Source organism: Adelges cooleyi, unplaced genomic scaffold, assembly GCF_023614345.1.
Source record: "Adelges cooleyi isolate 19-005CV unplaced genomic scaffold, UGA_ACOO_1.1 ACOO_flye_CR_arks_rails_tigmint_CR_PRNA_30, whole genome shotgun sequence".
In the NCBI taxonomy this organism is placed as follows: Eukaryota; Metazoa; Arthropoda; class Insecta; order Hemiptera; family Adelgidae; genus Adelges; species Adelges cooleyi.
Window position 1 is genome coordinate 7,846,888 of NW_026095971.1, and position 23,897 is coordinate 7,870,784.

At 28.5% G+C, this 23,897-nt stretch overlaps 2 protein-coding genes across 4 annotated transcripts in view; one reads left to right on the top strand and one right to left on the bottom strand.

Moving 5' to 3' along the window:
* The window catches only part of LOC126838729 (tachykinin-like peptides receptor 99D), a 144,637-nt gene extending 125,680 nt beyond the window's left edge, over positions 1-18,957 (bottom strand). For all 3 annotated transcript variants that reach the window (XM_050573387.1, XM_050573389.1, XM_050573388.1), the window contains exon 1: positions 18,591-18,957. The gene's annotated coding sequence lies outside the window, so the exon portion shown is untranslated. The remainder of the gene's footprint in view (positions 1-18,590) is intronic.
* A 2,235-nt stretch (positions 18,958-21,192) lies between these two features.
* LOC126838475 (transcription elongation factor 1 homolog) lies at positions 21,193-21,714 on the top strand. The gene is made up of 2 exons (XM_050572944.1): positions 21,193-21,455; positions 21,554-21,714. The coding sequence occupies exons 1-2, from the start codon at positions 21,340-21,342 to the stop codon at positions 21,684-21,686; spliced, it is 249 nt and encodes an 82-aa protein (XP_050428901.1). The 5' UTR covers positions 21,193-21,339; the 3' UTR covers positions 21,687-21,714.
* The last annotated feature ends 2,183 nt before the right edge of the window (positions 21,715-23,897 follow it).

Consider the following 23,897-nt stretch of genomic DNA (forward strand, 5'->3'; position numbering starts at 1 on the left):
TACATTCTTTGATATACATATACCGTAATTATAAATAAATATATACATATTTTATTAACTTTTTAAATTAAGAATAATTTAATGAAAATTGATTGGTCGATAACCGTTTTCAATAATTACTTTTAAAGTTATTTAATTTAAAAAAATAGAACAGGAGGTGAAATGCGATTGAGTAATACGCACAGATAAAAATAATACTATACACTTAGTCGCCCTTTCTTCCGTCCTGAACATTAAACTTACATCAATTAAGAAATACTAATCAAACCTAGTTATCAACTAGTCAAAATATTTAATAAATTATTCTTAACTTAAAAAGTTAATAAAATATATTCGTTATCATTAAAATTTCAAAAGTTGATAGAGCTCTAAAAACTAAATTTATCAAAACAGATTAAAACTTGAATATTGGGTAAAATAACATGATTAAAATATCTCCCCAAAAGAAAAGGAGTATTTTTTGTGCAATGGAATATCCTGTGTATTATAAATATAAATATACTAAAATGGTATTGCATAAAATCAAATTGTTGGCAAACGTGTAATTTTACAGCACAACAATTCGTTCAAGCTTAGATGTTTGAAACATATAGGGAAAACAATGTACAAGAGTTTTATATTTTATTGTATATTACTGGAAACATAAATATTATAGAAACTCGTGCTAATAACAGTTATTGATCACACTGTGCAACAATGTACAATATAAGTTTTCTTCCTATAAAATATTAGTCGTTAACCGTATATAAATGATTGGTCTGTTGGGTATTTTAGACTAAGAATATAAGGATCCTCAAATTCTTATTTTTATAAAAGGTTTTTTTTTAAATTACTAAACAATATATTAAATCATACTTATATCATAATCATACAACTTTTTTTCATCTGTATAGCTTAGCACATTATTTTAACCGCTTGAATGTATTTCATGCTCTTTGTGTTCAACTTAACGTGACCTGATGATGACGTTTCTTCCTAACATACACATTTAATGCTGAAGGTAAATAATGTACCGGTTAACATTTACACGACGCAAGCACAATAATAAGTGCCGTCTTACAGATAAAATTTTCAAGTGGTCCACCGCCTTTACCATTTCTATACAGGGTGATTCATTAAAGATAAGATATTCAATATCTCTTAAAATAATTGAAAATATGCAGTGTTCCTTTTTGAAAATATTTTTGTTTGTGTTATTTTACAGTATTATAAAATTACTGAATATTTCCTTTTTTCAGTATTTTTCTGGGCTCCAGTAACTTCTGAAACTTAAATGGTAATGTATATTTTATTAACTTTCCAAATTAAGTATAGTAGGACAAGAGAGAAATTTTGGTCGATTTATATATAGACAATACATCTACACTCTACTCTTACTCCCATCCTAAAGTTTAAACTTTAATGAACTTAAACGATAATTATTTAAAGATAGTTTTCGACCATTCAATATTTTCAGTAAGCTATTCTTAATTTAAAATTTAGGTATTTTACCATTTAAGTGAAATTCACTTACATACATTAATATCTATATTTTAGATTAGAAAACCGCGAGACAGATTTTTACCCCTTATTTAAATTTAGGGCGGGGGTAGTTTTTCAATTTTTTCATGTGCAAACTTTTGTTAAAATTGTTTAATGAAATATACTTAAAATACATATCCAGAATAAATAATAATAAATTTAATTTAAATGTTTTTTTTAATCATTACGTATTGCCAAACACACGACTTTTTTAAAAAAAATTGGAAAACTGAATGGTAATGTAATTGCCATTCTTTATTAGTAAATTATAGTCAATCGTGTGACTAAATTTAAACTAAAAGTCATTACTCAGCCGCTTGTTCTAAATAAAAGCTACAGCCAACTACATAAAGAATAATACATCAGTATATATGAGAATTAAAGATAATATAAATATTTTATTAATAAGACTCTTACGTCGTTTTTATTTTATTTAAACAGGTTGCATTTGATAAGAAACTTAACAGCAATGATTTTCTGACTTGAGGCTCCGTATAATAATATATTCGATATTTTAACTTATTCTGTTCGAAAAATATTGGGATTATCTGATGTATTAGGCAATTGTTATTTTCAACGTTAACCAAAATTATTTCTTGCAAACGAAATGTGTGCTCCATTTTACAAGTTTTTTAGGAACACGTATCGTTGTTTTTTTACAAATGACATAGTCGTTTGCGTCACACTCTAAACAATTGTTTCAATGTAGTCGATAAAACACTTGCTAAATAATGTAATGTTATGTTCATTTAAATTTTTCTCTTTATATTTTAAGGTTGTCTATCGTAAAATGTACAGTGTTTTTCGGAATAAAAAAATGTCTTATCAATTATGCAAAAAATCGCTATTTTTTACATAATTGTAATTATCTAGGAAACATTTTTGGGTAATTTTTATTTTTATTTTTTTACAATAGTTCATTTTCAGGATGATTATCCAAAATTAATCAAACGCTATTATTATGGTTTTATGGTATCTAATTAAATTACTTATTGTGTTGAAAGAAATTAATCACATGAACATATTTTCTTCGAAAAATTATAAATATTAGTATGAACTCACACAAGGTATGCTTATCTACTTGGTAAGTAACAAATATAACTACAACGTTATATATTTTACTCATATTTTAATATACATTATTTCTATTAATATTGTACATTAAACCTAAATGTAGATAACAGTACAGAAACTAAAAAAAACATTTGATAAAAAAAATTATTTATTTATTATTAAGTATTAAATATGTAAAAGACTGCACAAGAGCTCGGCAATTAAAATTGCAATAAAGATTTTTTTTTTAATGTAAGAACTGCACCAAAGTTTCTATAATAACGTATAAAACATGATTCCTATTTAAACCTAATAAACCTAATAATTTAGTAATTATTTTTCTACAAACTGTTTGCTAAACGGGATTAAAATAATTGTACTGTCTCCTAAAAACCCGACAAAAAGCGTCAGTAACCCTAAACTAAAGAATCTCCAAAAATAAACCCTACAAACATGCAGTTATTTTAAGTGAAAATTAGTGTCCTATCCTGTAAAGTATATTACGCATTACGGTATGCGCGAGGTGAGAAAAAGACTAGGATGACTAGGGGGCTAGAATTTTATAGCACTCCCCATAGATGTTTTGACTTCTGTATTTTTTTTTTTTTAATTAAACTAAAAATTATATTATTTTTAAATAACATTTAGTAGGTTTATTAGTAGAGAAATAACGAAATACTAAAAAAAAGGCCTAGGTCCGCCACAGAGCGAGTCCTTGTTAAATTAACTAAACTGGATTTATAATTTTTAAATAAAAAATTACGATTAAAATAATATATTTCTTTTTTCTTAAGTTTTATACGAACTGTATTTTTTTTTTACATTATTATTATGAATTACAAATGTGTTGGAATTAGTTTATGAATGATGTTTTTAACCGCAAATCCATTAATTGATCGTAATTCATTTTGCATTTATTTCTTTTATTATGCATTTATCAAAAATATGTATTATTATTTATATGAGTATTCAAATTAATCACCACGTCTAATTGAGTTATAAATGATAATATAACTGTATAAATGATTTTTAAATACAGACAATTTAACATGACAACAAAACTAACAAAAAATCTCAAAAAGTCAGTTCAAACCAAGCACAGTACTTCTAGATTGTGCTGATGTCGACGCCCGAAGGTATTTGATTCTTTTATCTGTGAATAACATTTTAACATGTTCAAGATGTAGTCACTTATTAACAGTTTTTTTTTTAATTTTCCTCGCGTTTAATATCATTTTTATAGCTTTTCATAATAAAATCAAAGTCCAGTATACCGTGTCTTGCACTTTACTCGGTTAATTATGGCATAAGCAAGTTAACTACCGCCGAGCGAATAAAATATTTGCCTATGATTACGACGTACAGCGTTATGGTCAATTTTAGTTAAAGCTGAATTCGTGAAATCATGAAAACAGCTGAATGAAGCCTAAAAACATATACCTATTGTTTAAAAGTTTTTAGCTTTAAAATAACCAAGACATAACCCGAATCCGAATTTATGATACGATTCGAAAAATTATATAATAGATCAATAAAAAATAAGACATTTTTATCAAGCTCGTTTGTTTTAAAAGTAAACAATTTAACCCTTTTGGTCACATTCTTTTACCATGATATCACAGTAATTTTTGGTTTTAGTTTTTGTTCAGAATGATGCCTACATTGTTTTTTCAGAATACAAATGTCTTTTATTTTTCATGTTTATCAGAAAAAGTTAAAATTATATCGAAAAAATAATTGTAATAGAAAATTACATTATTCCAGGCATATAGCTGATAATGACCAAGCAATATTTTGACAATGTGTATGCTGAGAGGGATTTAAAATGAACCAGCTTGTTTAAGGATACACAATATCTGTAACAACTGTGAATAAGTGTGTAAATCGATTTCAGTGATTTTACAGAGGAGCGATTTTAAACTTTGACCAGCTGCCATAAATCCCTACTTAGCCAATAACTCACATCTCTCGCAAGGTTTTCTTGTTGGTTCAACGAGGTAGATAAATGTCTAACTCGTTCAAGGTGTGCTAGACGCTTTGGACTACATCCTAGAGTATTTAGTCCATTTTGACCAAAATTCGACTTGCACACTTATACACAGTTATTACAGATATAATCTTTATAATTTATAAAAATGTTTTCCTGTATGGCGATTTCAGTAAAATAGAAGACACTCGCGAATTCAATGTAAAATAAAAATTAGTATTCGATAATACAGGCATATATCGGTCTAAATATTTGTCGTATAAACATGTTTTTTAAATTAATAGAATGATCATAACTTAAACTATACCTCCACGAAGAGATTTGAATTTTTAAATTAGTTTTAGTCATAATTAACCAACACATTTTTAGTAGGGGAATAAACTTTTAAATACTTAGAATACTATATTATCTTTCACGAAAATTGACGCTTGCCCTTAAATGTGCCCCGCTCTTTATTTTCGCGTAATCTTAATACAAATTCAGCGCTTTTCAAAAAAAAAGCGAGTACAGTCGGATCGGGGAGATCATCGATTTGAGGGAATTATTACAACTGAAAGTGCAACAATCACTTTGAAATACAGTTTATTTTAGTATTAATATAATATAAAGGTATATTATTTTGTATGTGCATTAGGGGCATAGAAATCCCCTAAGAATTTTTCCTATTTCGGATACTGTCTTTCTAAAAGTTCGATTATTCGAGGTACAATGTTTATGTTGTTTTAGCGGTAGCTCGTGTCGTTCTGTTTTCGACTAGTACGTCCGTTATCTTGGAAGACATAAAATGCTGTCTGTTCTTAATTGCGCCTGACGATTAAACAATGGCGTAAAACAAAATGAAAACGGGCGTGAAAATCTGTGCACGCAATTTCACAATAATCCAAAACTCGAAAACCGCATGTCACAACATTTTCAAAATAAATAGTAATTTTTTTCGTCACCTGGATTTTAAATAAGGCCGTACAATAAAAGCGAGATTGAGACTTAAGTGTTTCGTTAAAATGTAATGACTATTCCCTATTACATTATTGACTAATATAGCGAATAGCAACTATGATCAAGTTATTAAAGAAAAAAATGTCCTAGAGCAATAGTGCTGGTTTTAGAAAAAAAAAAGATGATACCGCCGATAGGAAGGCTAGAAAAGATTTCAGAAGACACTTGTTTAACAAAGAAAAAGCGCAGGCCATCAATGTTTTTTATATGATAACGTTCTGTTTTATTTAAGCACTTGCGCCAAAACTGCTCCAACGCGGATTGATAAACACTAATAAAATCTGTTAGTCTCAGTTAGAACATTGTTGTATTAACTCTAAAAGTAATAATTTATCATGCTTGGTAAACAAGTATAATGCTAAAAAATAAAATGTAATTATTTATACATTTGATTACCCGACTATCACAAAAAACCCAGAATATTTCAGCGAGAGCTTAAGTCCTTAAGATGACGTTATACATCCAATATTCTAGCGTTAAAACACACCTACGCAGAATGTGTTTTACTAATTCTGTAATGATTTTAGAGCAAAACTACTAAAAACAAAAACGAAAGATAACCAAATTTTAAAGACAATTATTTTTTTATTTTTTTAGTAAAATTAATATTTAGCTCAATATTTAACATTTAAAATCATTTTTTTTTTTTAATAACTATAACTTTTTTTTGCGTTATTATTTAGAAATTTGATATGACATTATATATCATAGGTTCTTTAAAAAAACAATACCTTTTTAGCTTCGCATTGAAACTAAAATAAATAAGTGATGTTTCATGTTTGTCTTTAACCTAAAAGTTTATCATTCGATTGCTTTAAGTGAATGTAATCTCACAATATCTACTAAAAATACTAGCACCAAGTAGTTTGTGTCCCGACAATGGCAGCAGTTCAATAAATAGATTCCTGCTCATTCCCTTAGGGGAAAAAACTTTATCTATTTAAAAAATAAAATACAATAATCAGAACTAAAAAAGTAAATTAACAATCGAATACCATGTAATTAGGGGTGCGATTTATACACCCACGGTTTAACTCACCAGAAGTTAGTTAAAATATTTTTATTTTCTGGATGTAAAACGTGTTTTCGAAAAACATGGCTTTTGTAACTTTCAAATTACTCTTTTCCGTACACAACTTTTACACTCTAAAACATATCCTTCTTCTGTTCATGTTATTTGTTAAATCTAAATGTTGAAAACAATGTCGACAAGCCCTATGACGTTTTAAGGTGTACGAACAAATTTATTTACTCGAAGTAAGTTTAAAGTTTGTATTTAAATATTAAATGGAGTATAGTTATTCGTAGTTATAACATATAAACCTAATATAACTTATAGTTAAAACATATGGCCCGGTCCTTTTTAATACAATTATTTTCAAAATGTATTATTGCATTATTGTCAGACAAAAAATTTGTTGAAGTAGAAAAATACAAAAACCCTATTGTGCTTATATTTAGTATAGGTTGAAAGAATATAATATGCATCTAAACTGCCGCTCTTCGGCCGTATAAAATACAGGCAAGTACACAGTCTAAAAACAGAACCTGTAAAGGACGTTAAACAGCTTGTGCGGCTTCAAGACGGACCTCATCAATATTCAGAGTAAAAAGCGGTGACAGATGGGACGTCCATGAAAACTACAAAAGAGAGTCTCCTCCCCCCCCCCTCTGGCCTGATAGCATATGAAAATGGGTATATTTTTTATCTAACAATAAAAAAAAACATGATTTTTTTATTACACGGACGGATGAACTTTTGAGCATTTTAGTGCCACACGAATTCGTATTTCATAAATAAGACTGCAACATACTAAGATTTTGAAAACATCGTATACAGTCGTGTTTCTTCGATAGAAAAAGTTTTTCAGCCGAGTCTGCAACCACGAAAGAGCATTTTCATGTCTCGTTGAAGTACCGAATAAATTTAGAGTAGTGGTGAATTTATAGATAATGATATAGTATACTAAGAAGCAGTAACAAGCTAGTATATTAAAACATTTAGTTCTAGTTTAAACGTTGAACGTACAAAATATCTCTTATCTCCCACCCCCTATCTCCTACCCCTATCACCCACCCCCTATCTCCCACCCCTATCTCCTACCTCCTATCTCCCACTCCTATTTCACACACCCAGCTCCTACCCCTATCTCCAACCCCTATCTCCTACCCCTCAATCTCCCACCCCATCTCCTACCCAATCCTATTTTCCGTTGATAACGCTTTTTCGTTATTAATTTTTCCTTAAGCTTTATTTGGTTATCTGCCAGAGCTAATTCTCACCTCAACCCCAACCCGAACCCCATTCCCACCCCCATCTCCGCGTCAATATTTTTTGTTACGCTTTTTTCGGTTATGTGCCAGAGCTAAGACGTAAAAATGTCAAAATATTAATAACGACTAACAAAATATCACAAAAAGATTTATTTATGATGACCTGTAAATTCAATCCCAACAAAAACACTTCATTAACTCAGTGTAAATGGTCGCTAAGTAAAAAAAAAACAGTGTTCCAACATAAGCCTTAAAATACGTGATATAATATAGAAACTAAGTAAATACCATGATGTAATCATGGTTATCCACTTCGTGAACCACTTAATATCTCATAGGGTTTAATAAGAAATTAACATTTTTTTTACACAATGTGATCTTAATTGTTCACAATTTTTATTATTTTACCCCCCTACCAACTTAGTTTTTTTGATAGCAACTATTGAAACTTAAATGGTAACGTATATATTTTATTAAGTTGTTAAATTAAGAATAATGTATTAAACATTTTGACTGGTCGATAAACAGTTTTAGATAACTGGTTATCCTACTGGATAACTATTTTTGGAGTTATTATGTGTAGTATTATTTTTATCTGCGCGTATTTCCCCTCCCACCCTAACTTTAAAAATAGTTATCCGAAACTGGTTATCGACCAGTGAAAGTTTTTAGTACATTATACTCATCAATTTAATAAGATTGTAATCAACAACATTAGGTTAACAACATGAACATTGTAGTACTTCACTAGTCATATTTATATGATATTGATAAAATAAATTAGATCTTTTAAATTTTAATTATTATTATTTAATAATTGTAATGAACCACACAGCATAATATCTTGCTACATAAAGACATCATTCCAGCGGATTAAAAGATACTATAGGTCAAGACACAAAAGTAGAACTAAAACACATCATTGTGACACCAATACCTTCTGAGTTCCACACCAAAACACAAAATGGAAATGAATTAGCTAACTCGTAAATTAAATAGCATAGATTATCCGGTGCGAACATCCTATGATCTACTTTATTTGTCGAATAAAGCAGCTACAAATTAAGCACTGGCCGTCCATCAGGTTTTTTAGAGGTACTTTAGCCCGTGTTAATTTTATCCAAATACTATGACATTTAGCACTAAACTTTTGTATGTATGTTATTTCTAAAAAGTTACTAAATTTAAATAATAATTCAAACATTTAGTTATACAAACTTAAGGATTTTTTTTAACTAGTATCATAAATATACTTGTTAAAGAACACAAAACATTTTTTTTAAAAACAACTGAAATTATTTTTTACTTAAAACCAGGAATATTATAATAACTATTGAACAACCAATTGTGCAGTTTTTACGTGAGAGAGCCAGCTGCCAGTGAATATATATTGACTATTGTATTTATCGATGGTGTTGTAGTTTGGTCAGATAGTTTTTCCTATTTTTTCTACGTAACAAAATCTATCAATAAAATTACTAAAATATATGGACATTACATAAGCTTGTTATTCAACCAAAACGTCATGTAAATATTTTAAAGGTAATAAAGTAAAAATACCATTGCAAAAAATTACACTTATGACAAAAATTCAAAATAAATATTTTAACAGATCATTTTTACACCCTCAGTAAAAGGATTTACTAAGAGTTACTGAAATATTACGACACTATCCATAAATTAAAATAAGTAGATTATTCTTTAACTTGATGTTATGCGTTCCTGCTTACAGATTTATGCGGTTCATATGGCTGTAAAAGGTTTATGCTTTTAAACAAAGTGCTTGATTACCTAATAATATTATGATATTGGTATTATTATTATTGTTTATAGTGGGTATTTTGTAAAATGAAACAAGGTATCGCTAAAAATTTTAACGTGTTTTGTATTTACATAATTTACTTCTTGTACATATTTTAACTAAAATAAATCTGAAACATTATATTTAGATCCAAGAATATAGCTTTGCTTAAAATCCTGCTTCCGATTTACTAATGGATAGAATAAGTATAATTAAATTGATATTTACATTATTTTATCATAAAGATAAATTATCAAAATATTTTTATACGCATCACGTTTGAAACAGACAGATATATATATATATATAAATTAGCTACAGATGTATATATCATGTTCAAGCTTAAAAATAATACACGGCACTATCATTTAAATAATAAACAATTAATTATACTTAAAATGTATTTCTTTAAAAATTATACGAATATAGTATTGTTTTTCAATTTTAACTATCTGTACTTAAGCCGAACTACTACAGAATAACATTTAATGTACAAAATACTAACATGCCGCTTGACGCGTCGGCTATTCAAACTTGTTTAATGTGCCTCCGTTTTAAAAGTTACTAACCCTCAAAATTCAAATGGCTGATTGCCTGGTAATAATGACATTATTACCAGGCGATTAGCCATTTGTGAAATACATTGTTCAATACAAAACAAATTATGTTTAAAACATTATACTTTATTTCAGGTTGAAACCCCAGAAGCATTTTTTTTTATATTAAACTATCGAGACAACCTCGGCCATTGACTGTATTCAATTGTTTATAACTTACAACCTAAATATTAATGTTATATAGATAACACATTGTATTAATTTATGCAGATCTGTGCTAAAAAAAATATTTAATAAGCTTGTAATAATTTTCGGGTTAGGCAACAAATTATCCCGTAGTTTATGACCTAGCAATGGCGGTTGGTAGTGGTGATCATATTTTAGCTTCGATGCGATAGCAGAGAAAGTATAGGTTTTATATTTTACTGTTATCTGACAGTTGAGGGGTATAATGGGTAGTATTTTATTTTGTCTAAATGTTAATAAAAATCTAAAAGTTGAATACTGTTGAAATATAAAGTACTATATGGTATATATTATATAAATGTTAACATAATATTGTGCATAAATCAACTCCAACTTTTTCGTAATTTTGTATACTCTGCATTCGACTTAAGTACATACTTAAACGTAATATACTTATTTGAGCTTAACACTAATTTTCCAACTCTCATTTTATTTGTTAGTTCAATATTTTTAACATATCTGTAACAACTGTGAATAATTGTGTTAGTCGAATTTTTGTCAAATTTGACTAAGTACGCTAGGATGTATACCGAAGCATCTAGCACACCTTGAATAAATGTCTAACTCGTTGAACCAACAAGAAAACCTTGAGAGAGATGTGAGTTTCTGATTACTATATGCTGATTTTTGGAATCAGCTGGTCAGTTTAAAATCGCTCCCTTGTAAAATCACTGAAATCGACTTGCACACTTATTCACAGTTGTTACAGATATTATGATGTTGATTGGTACGAGGCACGCTGTCTGTAGACAATTAATTGCGTTATCGAAGAACAAAATATGAGTTCAGGGAGCATTCCAGCGAAGAAAACAATGTAACGACCAACGTTACATAAATAACCCCCTTTTCCTCACCCCAAAAAAAAAGCAAAGCAAACCCTGTCTTGAGCGCGCTTATTCCTTACGCTATTCTTTACCCCCGCCGAGTAGGCTAATAATGAGAACACCGGTCGTTGGCTTGATAAAACTGTTGCGATTAATCACCGCCATCCGTCCAAAAACTCTAAAACTAAAATTTGTACGACAAACGCCAAAGTAGTCAGTCTGGGACTAAGCGGGGTAAGCCGGTTACAGTGAAGTGTATACAGTTGTGTTATAAAAGAGAGGTAGAAAGAGAGCGTCAACAGATGTTCCCTGTTCGAAAATTCCCTTTCTTCGTGTCCTTTACACGACCATTGTCGAAAAATTGTATTGGTGATGAGTACAAATAATTATTCTTCTTTTTCCTACTGCGCTCTTTGCTCCGTAATATATTACAAAACGTTATCTCACTATTCCTTTATCTGTTTGTGTGTGTATTATGTATATATTGCTTACCACGGGGATTTGTCAAACACTTCGTCGCTTCTGGATTGAAGAAAACAAAACACATTTAACGGGCTAAGAACACTGGGTTGTTTTGTGATTTACGATCGTTTTTTAAACCCAATGACACCATGAACAGTCATAAACTTCACATCCCTGCGGCCTTCTACTGCCTGGTTGGTGATCCGCAGTCCTAAAAATTTTGTGATGACAGAAGGAAAAACCCAGCTGCAGTGTGCGAATGTCCAAAAAATAAACTAGTTTAGCCAACCAGGCGAGCAGGCTCGTTACAAAACTAAACGTTTTTCATAATCAAATGACTAATTTCAACGATCGGAAAATTATTAAAAAATAAATAGTACCGAAAAATCGTATGGAATTAAAAGATTGAATCTATGACATTTTTATTCTTATTTATCACACAGTCAGTCCGAATCTACTAACAACACAACACAATACTTCAAACACCGTGACCATTTAATTTTTTTTCTCAATATTTTCAACACAGTGAAAACAATTCTATCAGCATTATACAAATGTACCCCGGACTGTCTATCTCCATATTCAAATCTACCCTATCTTCCTTTATATATTTAGTATATTAAGATTAATTGGATAATTAACAAAGACTCTGCATTTGCTTTAGAAAAATTATTGAAAGAAAATATCGACTCTACCATAGACGCAAAGTATTATAGCTTTATAATAATGTAATAGTAATTGTAATTTTAATAGTATATATTTTATTTTGGGTTGCTGCAGATTTAAAATTTCCAGAATACACTTGAAATAGTGCTAGTGGCGATGGTGCTATTTCATAATAAATAACGAAAAGCAATGGTGGGGGGGGGGCCTGTGATGAGAAAATATAATCCTTCCTTACTACTCATGCCAGCTATTTTTCCAGAATAAATAAATTATAATAATTACGTTACTGAATAAAAAGGCGCCGATTTAAAACAAAAAAATGTTTTAAAAAAATCACTTTTTACTTAATAGGTATTTTTAAAATATATTTTTTTATTATAGTAAACTGTAATATTGACAATAAATAACACTTATTTTTACAGGTAAGTTAAACGTGTATTTTGTAAACACATTCAATAATTTCACTTTAAGACATACATAACTACTACATGATTTTTAGTGGTTTAAAGTACAATTTATATAATCCCTCATAAAATACATCTATTTAACCCTAATATTTTTTCATAGTTTATGTGTAATAGATGCGGTCTTATGAAGCCACGCACGAAAAAAGCAATTTTCAAATATCTCCGATTTTCTCACAAAGTTACCGCGTGTAATGTACTTGTTTTTTTTTACTTTCAAGTTAAAAGCTTCGTTTTGGATTTGCTATAAACGAACTACACCCCGAGTTATCTTGAAATTTACATACATCAAATGTACAACACACCACGTTTAAAAGCAAATTCAAGTAAAAATATAACACAAAATCATTTTTTCGTATAGAAAGTAATGGTTACGTGATATTTTCATTTTAGGGTGTATGCGAAAGAACAAACAACTATCTTATAGTTTTCTGTTAAAATAAATAGATAATTTTTTAATAGGCGTTTTTTAATTTTATATTATTCGTTAAACAATATATTATTTAAACTTTGTTAAACCTCAAAAGTACCTTATAATGTATATAAGATAAAAAAGAAACGGTTGTTTTTAATTTTAAATATATAATGTCTATACCCTATTGATATATTTTATAATTCAAGACAGGCGAATGAAATATAATTTGCTTCATTTCAAGAATCAAGTTTTGTTTTTGCACGAAAATGAATACGTTTAAGACTTTTCTACAATATCTACGTATTTCGCCTATTTTCCTTAAACCCTTATAAAAAAAACATACTATTTTTCCGTGAAAATAAATATGCGACACTTACGATGTAAAATAGTTTTGATCGTATATATATATATATTTTTTTTTTTTTAATGAGGAAAATGTACTCTACTACTTTTCATAATGAACGTTGACCGTTGAAATTATAAATTTTGTGGCAAATGAAATACCGAAAAGCAAATTTGATTTAAAATCAACTACTACATAAGATAGATTAGATATGTTAGATTAATCATATAATACCAATACTTATATGTATAGAGGATTCTAAGTTTAACTGTAATGTTTAATACTATAGTAACAAATATAATAACAAAATCAAAAACCTATAATCTTTATACAAGCCGACGTGCATTAGGAACCAAGACATAGTCGAAACCAAACTAAAACCTCCACGTAACCGAAGTTATAAAGGTTTTGCTTTGATAAATTAAATATAGTTGTGAGCGTTGGTCAGGGCTTGTGTGGTAGATTTAGGTGTAGATAAAAAAACAGAAACTTAATTAAACGAGTACATCTAAAGTAGGTAGTTATGTATTCTTGTAAAATAATCATAATTCATAAGTAATACATTAGTATTTAAAAATAATATTAAATGTATTGATTAGATTGTAAATTATAAAAAACTTATTATAAAATATTCAGTGCTGGTATTACTCGCTTGGAAAAAAGTAATACTAATCAAGCATCCATTTTTTAATTTATAAAAAAAAAATTAATTAATTTAATTTAAAGGGTTTGGGTCTACCATGTCTCCGAATAAATACGTGTCACGTTATAAGTGTTATGTGCAAATATTGTTTGTAAACTATACTTTCATACTAAACAAAAAGGTATGTAAATTGTATGGGTTTTTGATATCTTTGATTAATCACCTTTATTGATTATATCTGAATGTAATCCAAAATTATCGACTAACAAGTGACACGAGCTAAGTCATAAAACATGGTTCTGATCAATCAGACATTTCATTTGAGAAAAATTGACACAGTCGGTGAGACGAAAATTCGTATTAAATGGGGTCTAACAATTCAACACCACCCGCGTTTAATTAATGAGCTGTGTCACCACGGCGTGCCATTCGAAACGCTCTGTACAAATATAAACATTAACTGTGTTTTGTGTGAAGTATTGCTCATAAAAATTAAATGTACAAAAAGCAGTAGAACCAGCATAATGACACGTTGCGAGGAAACTCTCGTTATAATCCGTTTTAAAAATATGCGTTGACAAATTTGTTTATTAAAAATTATACTTATTGCCAACACCATATGGCATAGGTATACTTATGATTATAATTATAATTCATTGAAAAAAAGTCAAAATATATAATAAAAAACGAACGAAAGCTGTTTAACCGAACCGTCGATTAAATCAAATTATTGTTCCAACTCATCTATTACTCCTCTTCATCTACCGAGGTCAAATATTTAAAGGTTACGGATTTGTTTACAAACACATACAAGTATTACACAAATTTGTTTAAAATGAAGAATAGAATATACATAATATAGTGCGTTTTACAACTATGTAGTATTGTTCTATTATATAACTGGAAAACTTTTTTTTTACCCAAAACAACATTATGTTATTATGCCCAAACAGGTGCTACTCGTGTATTTCCTGAACAGCCAGCGGCTGACATCACAGATAAACCAAAATAAACGTTTCACCTCACTTCGGTCGTGTGATGTGATCGTTGGCCGAAGTCCACAAAGTCTCATACCTCGCCTACGCTATACAAAACTGTATTATTCTTATTCTTCTTATAATTAGCATTATTAATATTGTTGTTATAATAATTATTATTATAATTAGTATAGACATTTTTCCTACAAATCATTAAATGTATTTACTATTGTACTCGAATACTAGTTCGAATAGTATCGAATAATGGTTTAATAGGCTTTATCTCGGTTTTTTACAAAAGTGCGCGTTTTTTTTTAAATTTGTTTTAATTAAAATATAATTACTAAAACTTTAATTAGTTACTATTTTTCAAGAGTTTTGATTATTTTATCTTCTTTTTGTATTTGAAATAATAGTTATTTTCAGATTTCTAGAGATCAATTAACTTAATTAACTAGAGTTAAAAAAACACTAAGACAAAAGCTGTTTTTTATTATTAAATAAGACATTTGCTCGTTTAATAATCTAAAAAAAACGTTTTAAGACACTGAATAAAAAAATGGATAAGAATTTAATGTGATTTAAAATCGTGACTGTCGTCTGAGTAAATGCTAAACGTAATTACTTAGAAAAATTACCCCGTTTGAAATGTTGGAATAAAGAGAAAATTAATTAGCAAATACATATTTGTTTTTTAAATATGTCAAGTTGTCATGTTTAAAATGTTGACAGCATCATTTTATTGAAATGTATTCAATTTATGTTTAAAAATAATTTTGTTATGAAAGAATACGAAATATTTAAATACTACAATCGCTTTGAACGATTATTTTATTGTATTGTCATTTTTTCTGTGAAAACTTATTGGTATAAGTTGTCAAATTAATATATTTTAGTTTCGTTGAGAAGGTATTGTATTTTAAGGTCACCCCTCCCCCTTCTAAATTGAGGAAATAAACCCAAAAAATAAACATAATTTCAACTTAAAATTATTGTAACTGAAAGTAATAAAATCGCTTTTAAATAAATGCTTCGACACGAATCTGTACAAAGTAGAAGTATTAAATATCGATAAAAATACTGTAAAAGTGCGGTTAAAACTCTACGTTCAACGTCTTTCAATAATATTTTTTAGCTGTTGTTATTCATATATCGTTATCAACAATATAATGTTTTTTTAGATCTGTTGACTATTGATTGAATCAAAAATATTGTATTATTTATTTTCAAAAAATGTAAAAAGGGTATTTGCAAACAATAAGTGTGTAGTTGTAATAAGTAGTGTTATTTATTATGTATAATGGCTTCATAATACTTGAGCTGAAGCAATAAAATTGACGAAACGAACTAACACAAAACCTTACACTCACAAGTCAAAACTATACCAGTAAAAAATTATTATAAATGTACGTTGTATAATCAGTTTTACTGAGCTTCATTAAACCGTTTCATACTAGTATTAAATTATTCTAATGTACATAATACATTTCATTGAAAACTGTAGCGAAGAAGAATCGCTTTTCATATTAATATCATCTTAAACAACATCTACGCTCTGTTTTATAACCGTTAATAAGCAATATTAACTTTTAAATCTTCTTTTCTATTCAAACTGCCCAAATTAATTTTAAAATGTAAAAATAGCTGCTCTCGCATTTTCAAAAAAAAAAAACTCATAGACTTATTAACATTCATATTTCTTAAAATGTTTATAGTAAAAACATTAAATTCGTTTGACTATTGATTTATACTTATATATATAATAAAATTAAATATAGTATTAACTTTTTTTATAATTATATTTTTATGTTTTATGTATATATACATTAGGGTGGTCCATAAAAAGTAGATTTTCGAGTTTTAACCTCGACGGTCCCTAAAAAGTTTGTAAATACAATAAAAATAAGATCAAAAAAAAATTTTTTTAAATATTAATTTTAATTTGTGCCTCACAAAGGTTGAAGTTTAAATGGGCTTTCAACACTTCTGCACAAATCAACGCATAACTTTTTCCCTACTCCTTAGCTATAAACCATCAAAATGGTTTATAGCTAGGAATCTGCTGAAAAGTTCCTACCTGTCAAAATTGCAACAAAAAATGAAAGTTTAACAAAAAATAAGCATTTTTTGGTACTTTGTTTTACATTTTAAAATAAAGAACATAATTTCGACTTAAAAATCTAGAGGACAGTCCGATTGCCGGATGATGCTCAGAAAATATGATGAGGACGGCAGATGACATTATGTGATGATAACAGTACTGTCAAAAATTTTCGTTTTGCTAGGATTGTGATTTAAACTTATTATATCACTGTTAACTTAATCCTGAACATCGTGTTAGGACTTAGTTGAGTCTATTAACTTTTGAACTATGTTACCAAAAATGATGATATACTGAACTCAAGTAATAGGTTTCTGGCCCAAGCGACATCCCCCAGGTACATTAAATATAATGTCAATGAAAATTAACCAAAAAAGTACCAAAAAACGCTTATTTTTGTTAAATTTTCATTTTCTGGCAGCAATTTTGACAGGTAGGAACTTATGGGGATGGTGTTCGTGTTCAGCAGACTCCAAGATATAAAACGATTAAAACTTCAGATCAAACTAAGGAGTAGGAAAAAAGTTATGCATTGATTTGTGTAGTGTGCACAAGTGTCGAAATCCTATGTTAAGCCCATTTAAACTTCAAGCCTTGTAGGGCACGGCCCACGGGTTAAAATTAGTATTTTTAAAAAAAAAGTCCAAAATCATTGTTTTCTCCCAGATTAATATTTTACTATTATATAAAGAGTAATAGTAGTTAGTACTACGTTTTTGTTATCACCTCATAATGTCAAAGAGGTTATAATAATGATTAACATAAACTACATACATTTTAACCAAGTTGATTTTAGTTTTTACAATATCCTCAACGCTTAAATATCACTTAAAACTGTGGTTTTAGATTTGCATGAACGGGGTCAAAACGATAGTTGGTATTCATCAAGCTACGAAAGAATTAATAACTGATCTACGAAATAACAATTATTGCAATTATTATCTGGTTCTCTGATGTATATTTTAAGATATATATGAATCTATAAAAATATAAGACGAACTTTTTTATTATTTTAATATTTTTGTAGATTAAATTGAATACATTTAACTTTTAAATATATTTTACTAAGAGAAACCCATAACGTTGCGTAACATAATTTGTTACGCATAGTCAAGAAACTTTTAATCTACCGGTTTGGAAGATTTATATACGAAATGATTAAGACTTTATCTACGATTTAACAAACAAAGTGCACGTCGTATTAGTACTAAAAAAAAAGTTGTTGTCCATTATAAGCACGTAATGGGTATGCGAGCTTACCTCTTTTAATTAACGTCCATTCAACGCATTCCGAGACTCGTACGGCAAGGGTAAACCACTGACAGCATGGTGTTGAATAAACTGAAATGGTTTTTAAACAAATTCCGGATTTCTCGCATGTTTCTTCTTAATATACTCAGGAGACATAAAAAACATATTCACTTACGGGCGAACAGCTAAATTTTAGTACAGGTCGTTACAAATCTTTTGTTTTTGAAATTAATACGAAAAAAAATTCTCAAGCCAATTTATTACACAATAATACACGCTAAGTTAATTCATAGGTATTTCGTATATGTAATAGTATTATATTACACGAATAGGATTGTACGTTATGGTCTCACGTGGTGGCGGAACGGCACGTCGCGGAGTACTGTGCTTTGGCAACTTTCGGGAAAAACGGTTACTGGAACGCCCATTTCAGATTTTGCGCTCAACGTAGCACCTAAACACAGTTCTAATACCATGATGACTAATATACATGTCGATGATAATAATAATAATAATTACTTTATTATCATTCATCACTATCAAAGTATCATCACTATACCGCCGATAACACGTTTAGCGAGAATTCATTATTTATAAACGTGTAGCCGATCGAAACCCTTTGCAAATGTTTATGTTTTAAAATTTAGACATTTTCCCAACAGTATAAAATTTGTAAACAAAATATAATAACATTTTATCTTTACTAAGGTTTATATTTTTATTTTTTTAATAAGTATAGTAAGTAAAAAGAAATAATCCAACACGGATTATTATATACCCGGATAAATATGTGTAAATTATGGTAATCCAAAATTGGGCGAGCATTGCTCAATGTCTATTTTCTTTTTAGTTATTGCTAACAACCCTTGTAATAGTAAACGATATTTATAATATACTGTTAATAAAATATTATATATTCATAGGTGTAATTGAACTTCTGACATTTTTTTATCTTTATTTTCTAAAAAAAGATACTATGAATAATGAAACATGTATTCCAGTTATAGATAGATTACTCATTAGTAAATGAGTTGCTCATTTGAATAAAAGAAAAGTCCCATTTACAGTTATGCGAAAAATTTGGATTTTTTTCTGACCTAGAAAATATTAAATCAATTGACCTACGAACAAATGTAATCTAGTGAATATTTATAAAAGAGGATTTAGAAGTTAAATTAAACCTGAGTTAAACTATTTACAATCACAATTAGCCAACGAAAAACTGTAATTTCTATCAATCGTATGTATTGAAGATGAAGTACCTAGTTAGGGATATAAATTTAACAAACCTAGTCACAAAGTTTTAAAAACTTTAAGTAAGAAAAAGACGTTTATGTGAAGTTATAAATCATTATTATTATTATTTAATTATTTCAAAGGTAACAGAAGTTTTTAAATTTAATTATTATTTATTAATAATGTAAGTAAGCAGACAGCCAGCGGCTAATCTGGGGGTTGAAGGGTCATAAACAACCCTTTTTCCGTGTATAAATTACTAATTAGGTAAGCATAACGCAATCTTACTTATTATTAATACCATTGCTCAAAATTGTGTAGTTTTTTTACAAAGTAATAATAAAAAATGTATTCATTATTAGTAAATACCAGGGGCGGCTCCAGGGGGAGCCTAGGGTTTGCGCTTCCCCCCTAGGCCCGCATTTAAAAAAAAAATGATATTGTTAAAAACAAAATTACATATCATACTATACCTACCGTATATTATAGACACGTACAAGTGTGTAGTTAGAGGTATGTACCTATTATCTTTACTATGAAGTATAAATAAACTACTCGTATATAATAATATAAAATATATTACTATGGTATATTGTGTTTAAAACATTAATTGTGTAGCACATATTTCTATGACTAGCCCCCCCCCCCCCCCAACCAATCAAGTCTCTGGAGCCACACCTGGTAAATACCATAACTACGAATTAGAATTAATAAGTAACTGAATTTAAATAAATAAAAAATAATAGGGGCCCCGAATTAGCTTATAAATGATCCATTTTGTTTGAAAAGGTAGTGGTATAATAATAAAATCAATTTTCACATTCCTTGATTATTTAAGGAAACCCTTGGGAAAACCAAATAACGTACGTTATAGCAAGTCAATGTTGAACGTTAAACCCCGGTTAAATTTTTTCGGGGTTTTGGAGGCGAAAAGTGGACTTTTGCAACTTTAGACACGCCAAAGTACCAATCGCATACGATTACCGGCTACGGCTCGATCCTCGAGAGAGATTAGAATTATAAATTTTACTGTATGATCTCATTTTTTCAAATTTTCGGAAATCATGTTAACAACGCGATCTAGCGGTTAAACGTCTTTAATATTTGTTATCATGTTATTATGTTTTATACTGTCGTTTTATTTTTGACACTTGTCCTTTTTACTTCTGTGACATTATATTAATTTATGAAATGTGTGTTCACGTAAAAGTAAATATTTCATACTTTTTAATTTTTAGTGTGGATTTTATTTTATAGATTTCAATTTGTTTTGGTACCTATATAGTTCCACGGTTATTTTTACGTGTTAACAACTGTGGTTGGTAGTACTTTTCTTATCAAACTTGTTTGTTTACCTTTTAGATAATTTTTTTCTATCGGCTTTCTAACAGTGATCAGTGATCATATTAAGATTGAACCGACCGGCTTTAGTTTAATAAAAAAATTTAGACCAAATTTAAAATCACTGGTGTTTTTGAATTTATATTTCAATTTTAAATATACACTATTTATACACAAAAAAATGGGTCGGCGAAAAAGTAAAAGGAAGCCGCCGGCAAAAAGGAAAGCGATCGAACCTTTGGACACACAATTTAATTGTCCTTTTTGTAATCATGAAAAATCTTGCGAAGTTAAAATGTAAGTTAAATTACAAATAATAATTTCAACAGAATTTTAGAAATTTTTAATTCTAGTTTTATCATTATATAGTTTAAAAATTTGGTTCATTCTTATAGGGATAAAAGTAGAAATGTAGGAAAAGTATATTGCCGTGTTTGCCTAGAGTCATACCAAACAACTACAAGTTTTTTGTCTGAACCAGTAGATGTTTACAACGATTGGGTAGATGCTTGTGAAGCAGCTAATTAATAAAGGGTGGCTACAAAAAACATCTTAAGTAAGTATACTAATTACCATGTGTTGTCTGTAGTTCTAATAGTTTTACATGAATATTTCAGTTCTATCAAATCATATGATAAACTCTATAGTATGTTTATTATATTTACTACAGAACGTCATATTGTGAACTAATTAAAAATAATATATTATAATATAAAATGTATTTTTGTCTTCGTCTAGTCCTATAAATTTCATAAAAACTCTATGCTATTGCTTTTAGGGCTAGGACACATCATATTGATGGTTACACGGCAAAAGGGTCTAAGCGATATGGCATATACATGTGGCTAGAAAAAAATATGTTTCATCCATTGCGCATGTGCAAAAACAGATGTGGCGATTATTTAATGAACAATTTATATTTTAAGTTTGCAGTATAAACAACATAGAACAACATTTTAAAATCATAGAAAAAAATTGTTTTTTTCTCTTAAAAATCGAAAAGTTTTGCTTATTGTTAGATCTTTGTGCCAAGTAACTATCAATATAGCATTACTATCCTAGGAAGTAATGTCTATGCTATTTGTAGGGTGGTGGTAATACCAAAAGTAATAATATACCTAATAATCTAAGACCATGTTTAATACAAATCAATTTTTACTGATCAATATATAATTTTGACAATAGTAATATTGATCAGTATTATTATGTATGTACTACTTAAAATGTTTTTCAATAATATTCATCCAAACAAATTATTGTGTATGAATCGAAATCTCGAAAAAGTACAAAGCAGCGAGCCATAATAGTTAGGTTAGGTTTGGACCAAACAGCTAAAAAAATATTTTAAACATTGTACTGTATAAATTTCATTTTTCAGTAAAAACAAATTGATTTTTGTTTAAAACAATTGACAACATTTTCAATAGTTGTCAGTTTCACTATGTTGATGGAACATGGAGAACTTGTAGTCACCCTATAATTAATCAAATTGTGGACAATATAAATTTTGTTCAATGAAAAGAAAGAAGAGTAAGAAAAATGTAAATTGTTTAAGAGAAAAAACAGAATGAATTTATAAAATATTATTTATATGTCAGTAATAATGTATGTAATTTTTTTTTTTTACCAACACATCTATGCACATATTTATAAACACACATTTATATCTTGACATTTAAATAAAAATTATATTATATCCAAAACTGAATTCAATAATTATGATTGTATTTTATTTTATAAGTGTTATTCAGTAAGATCAATTTTCATAATTAGTGCTATGAATACTGATGAAGTAAAATATTAGTTTCCATTTAATTTTTCTACATTAAGCATTACACATATAAATTGTATAGTATACAAATAATATCTCTATTGTTTAATTACTTCTTTTGTAATAATAATTTTACAATATTAGTAACATTTTTCATAAAGTAACATACATTTTTTTTATCTAATAACCACTGTTAAATCAATTTGTATTATAAACAAAGTTATATTTATATACAAAACATATTTTGACATAATATATTACATAAAGTAATTGAGAATTACCTAAAACATTATTTTAGCTTTTATCTTTTTATTGTAACAAAAAAAAAAATGAAACATACATGATATTAAAAACAATTTCTTTGGATATCCTAATTATTAAAAATGTATTATTGAATTTTCTCAAACAAGTGCACTGATTTGCAACTAAACCAATTTTTTTTTTTAATTTGAAATTGTTTTACCTACTTGCCTTAGTAATGTGACACCTATTAATCAAACAGCGTGCTAGACACTTGGTAATGAGTGAGAAATTATCTGGTAAAAAAGATCTGCCTCTCCGGCGACTGACTTCCGACCCATCCCGGATAGCGAACTCGTCAAGAAAACATATAATCATTGTAGTGTTGAACATTTATGCCCTGTTAAGCAACATGATGATGGTGCCAAACTTTTTGATTAATTGTCTGTTTCATATAGCTGTTAACTTGCTGTTAGTATTTGTTCATAAGTTTCTCTAAAGATTTATTAAATTGTTGTCGGTAATATTTATGGAAATTAACAGCTTCATCCATCCCTTGATATTTTTATTGTAGACTATAGGATATTACATATGTAGTGTATCTAGTCAAAAAGCTTACAGCTTTTCAGTATATCATTAGTTGTATCGGTTTTTAATTTTTAATAGAGTGATTTAACTTTTGAGATTCAAAATTTTTAACCAATTATTAAGGATGACAGTGTAAATTG

Excerpts from the sequence above, each read along its gene's own strand:
- LOC126838475 (XM_050572944.1), top strand. The coding sequence starts at position 21,340 with ATGGGTCGGCGAAAAAGTAAAAGGAAGCCGCCGGCAAAAAGGAAAGCG. Across the intron at positions 21,456-21,553 it reads AAATCTTGCGAAGTTAAAAT|GGATAAAAGTAGAAATGTAG; the intron begins GTAAGTTAAATT and ends TCATTCTTATAG.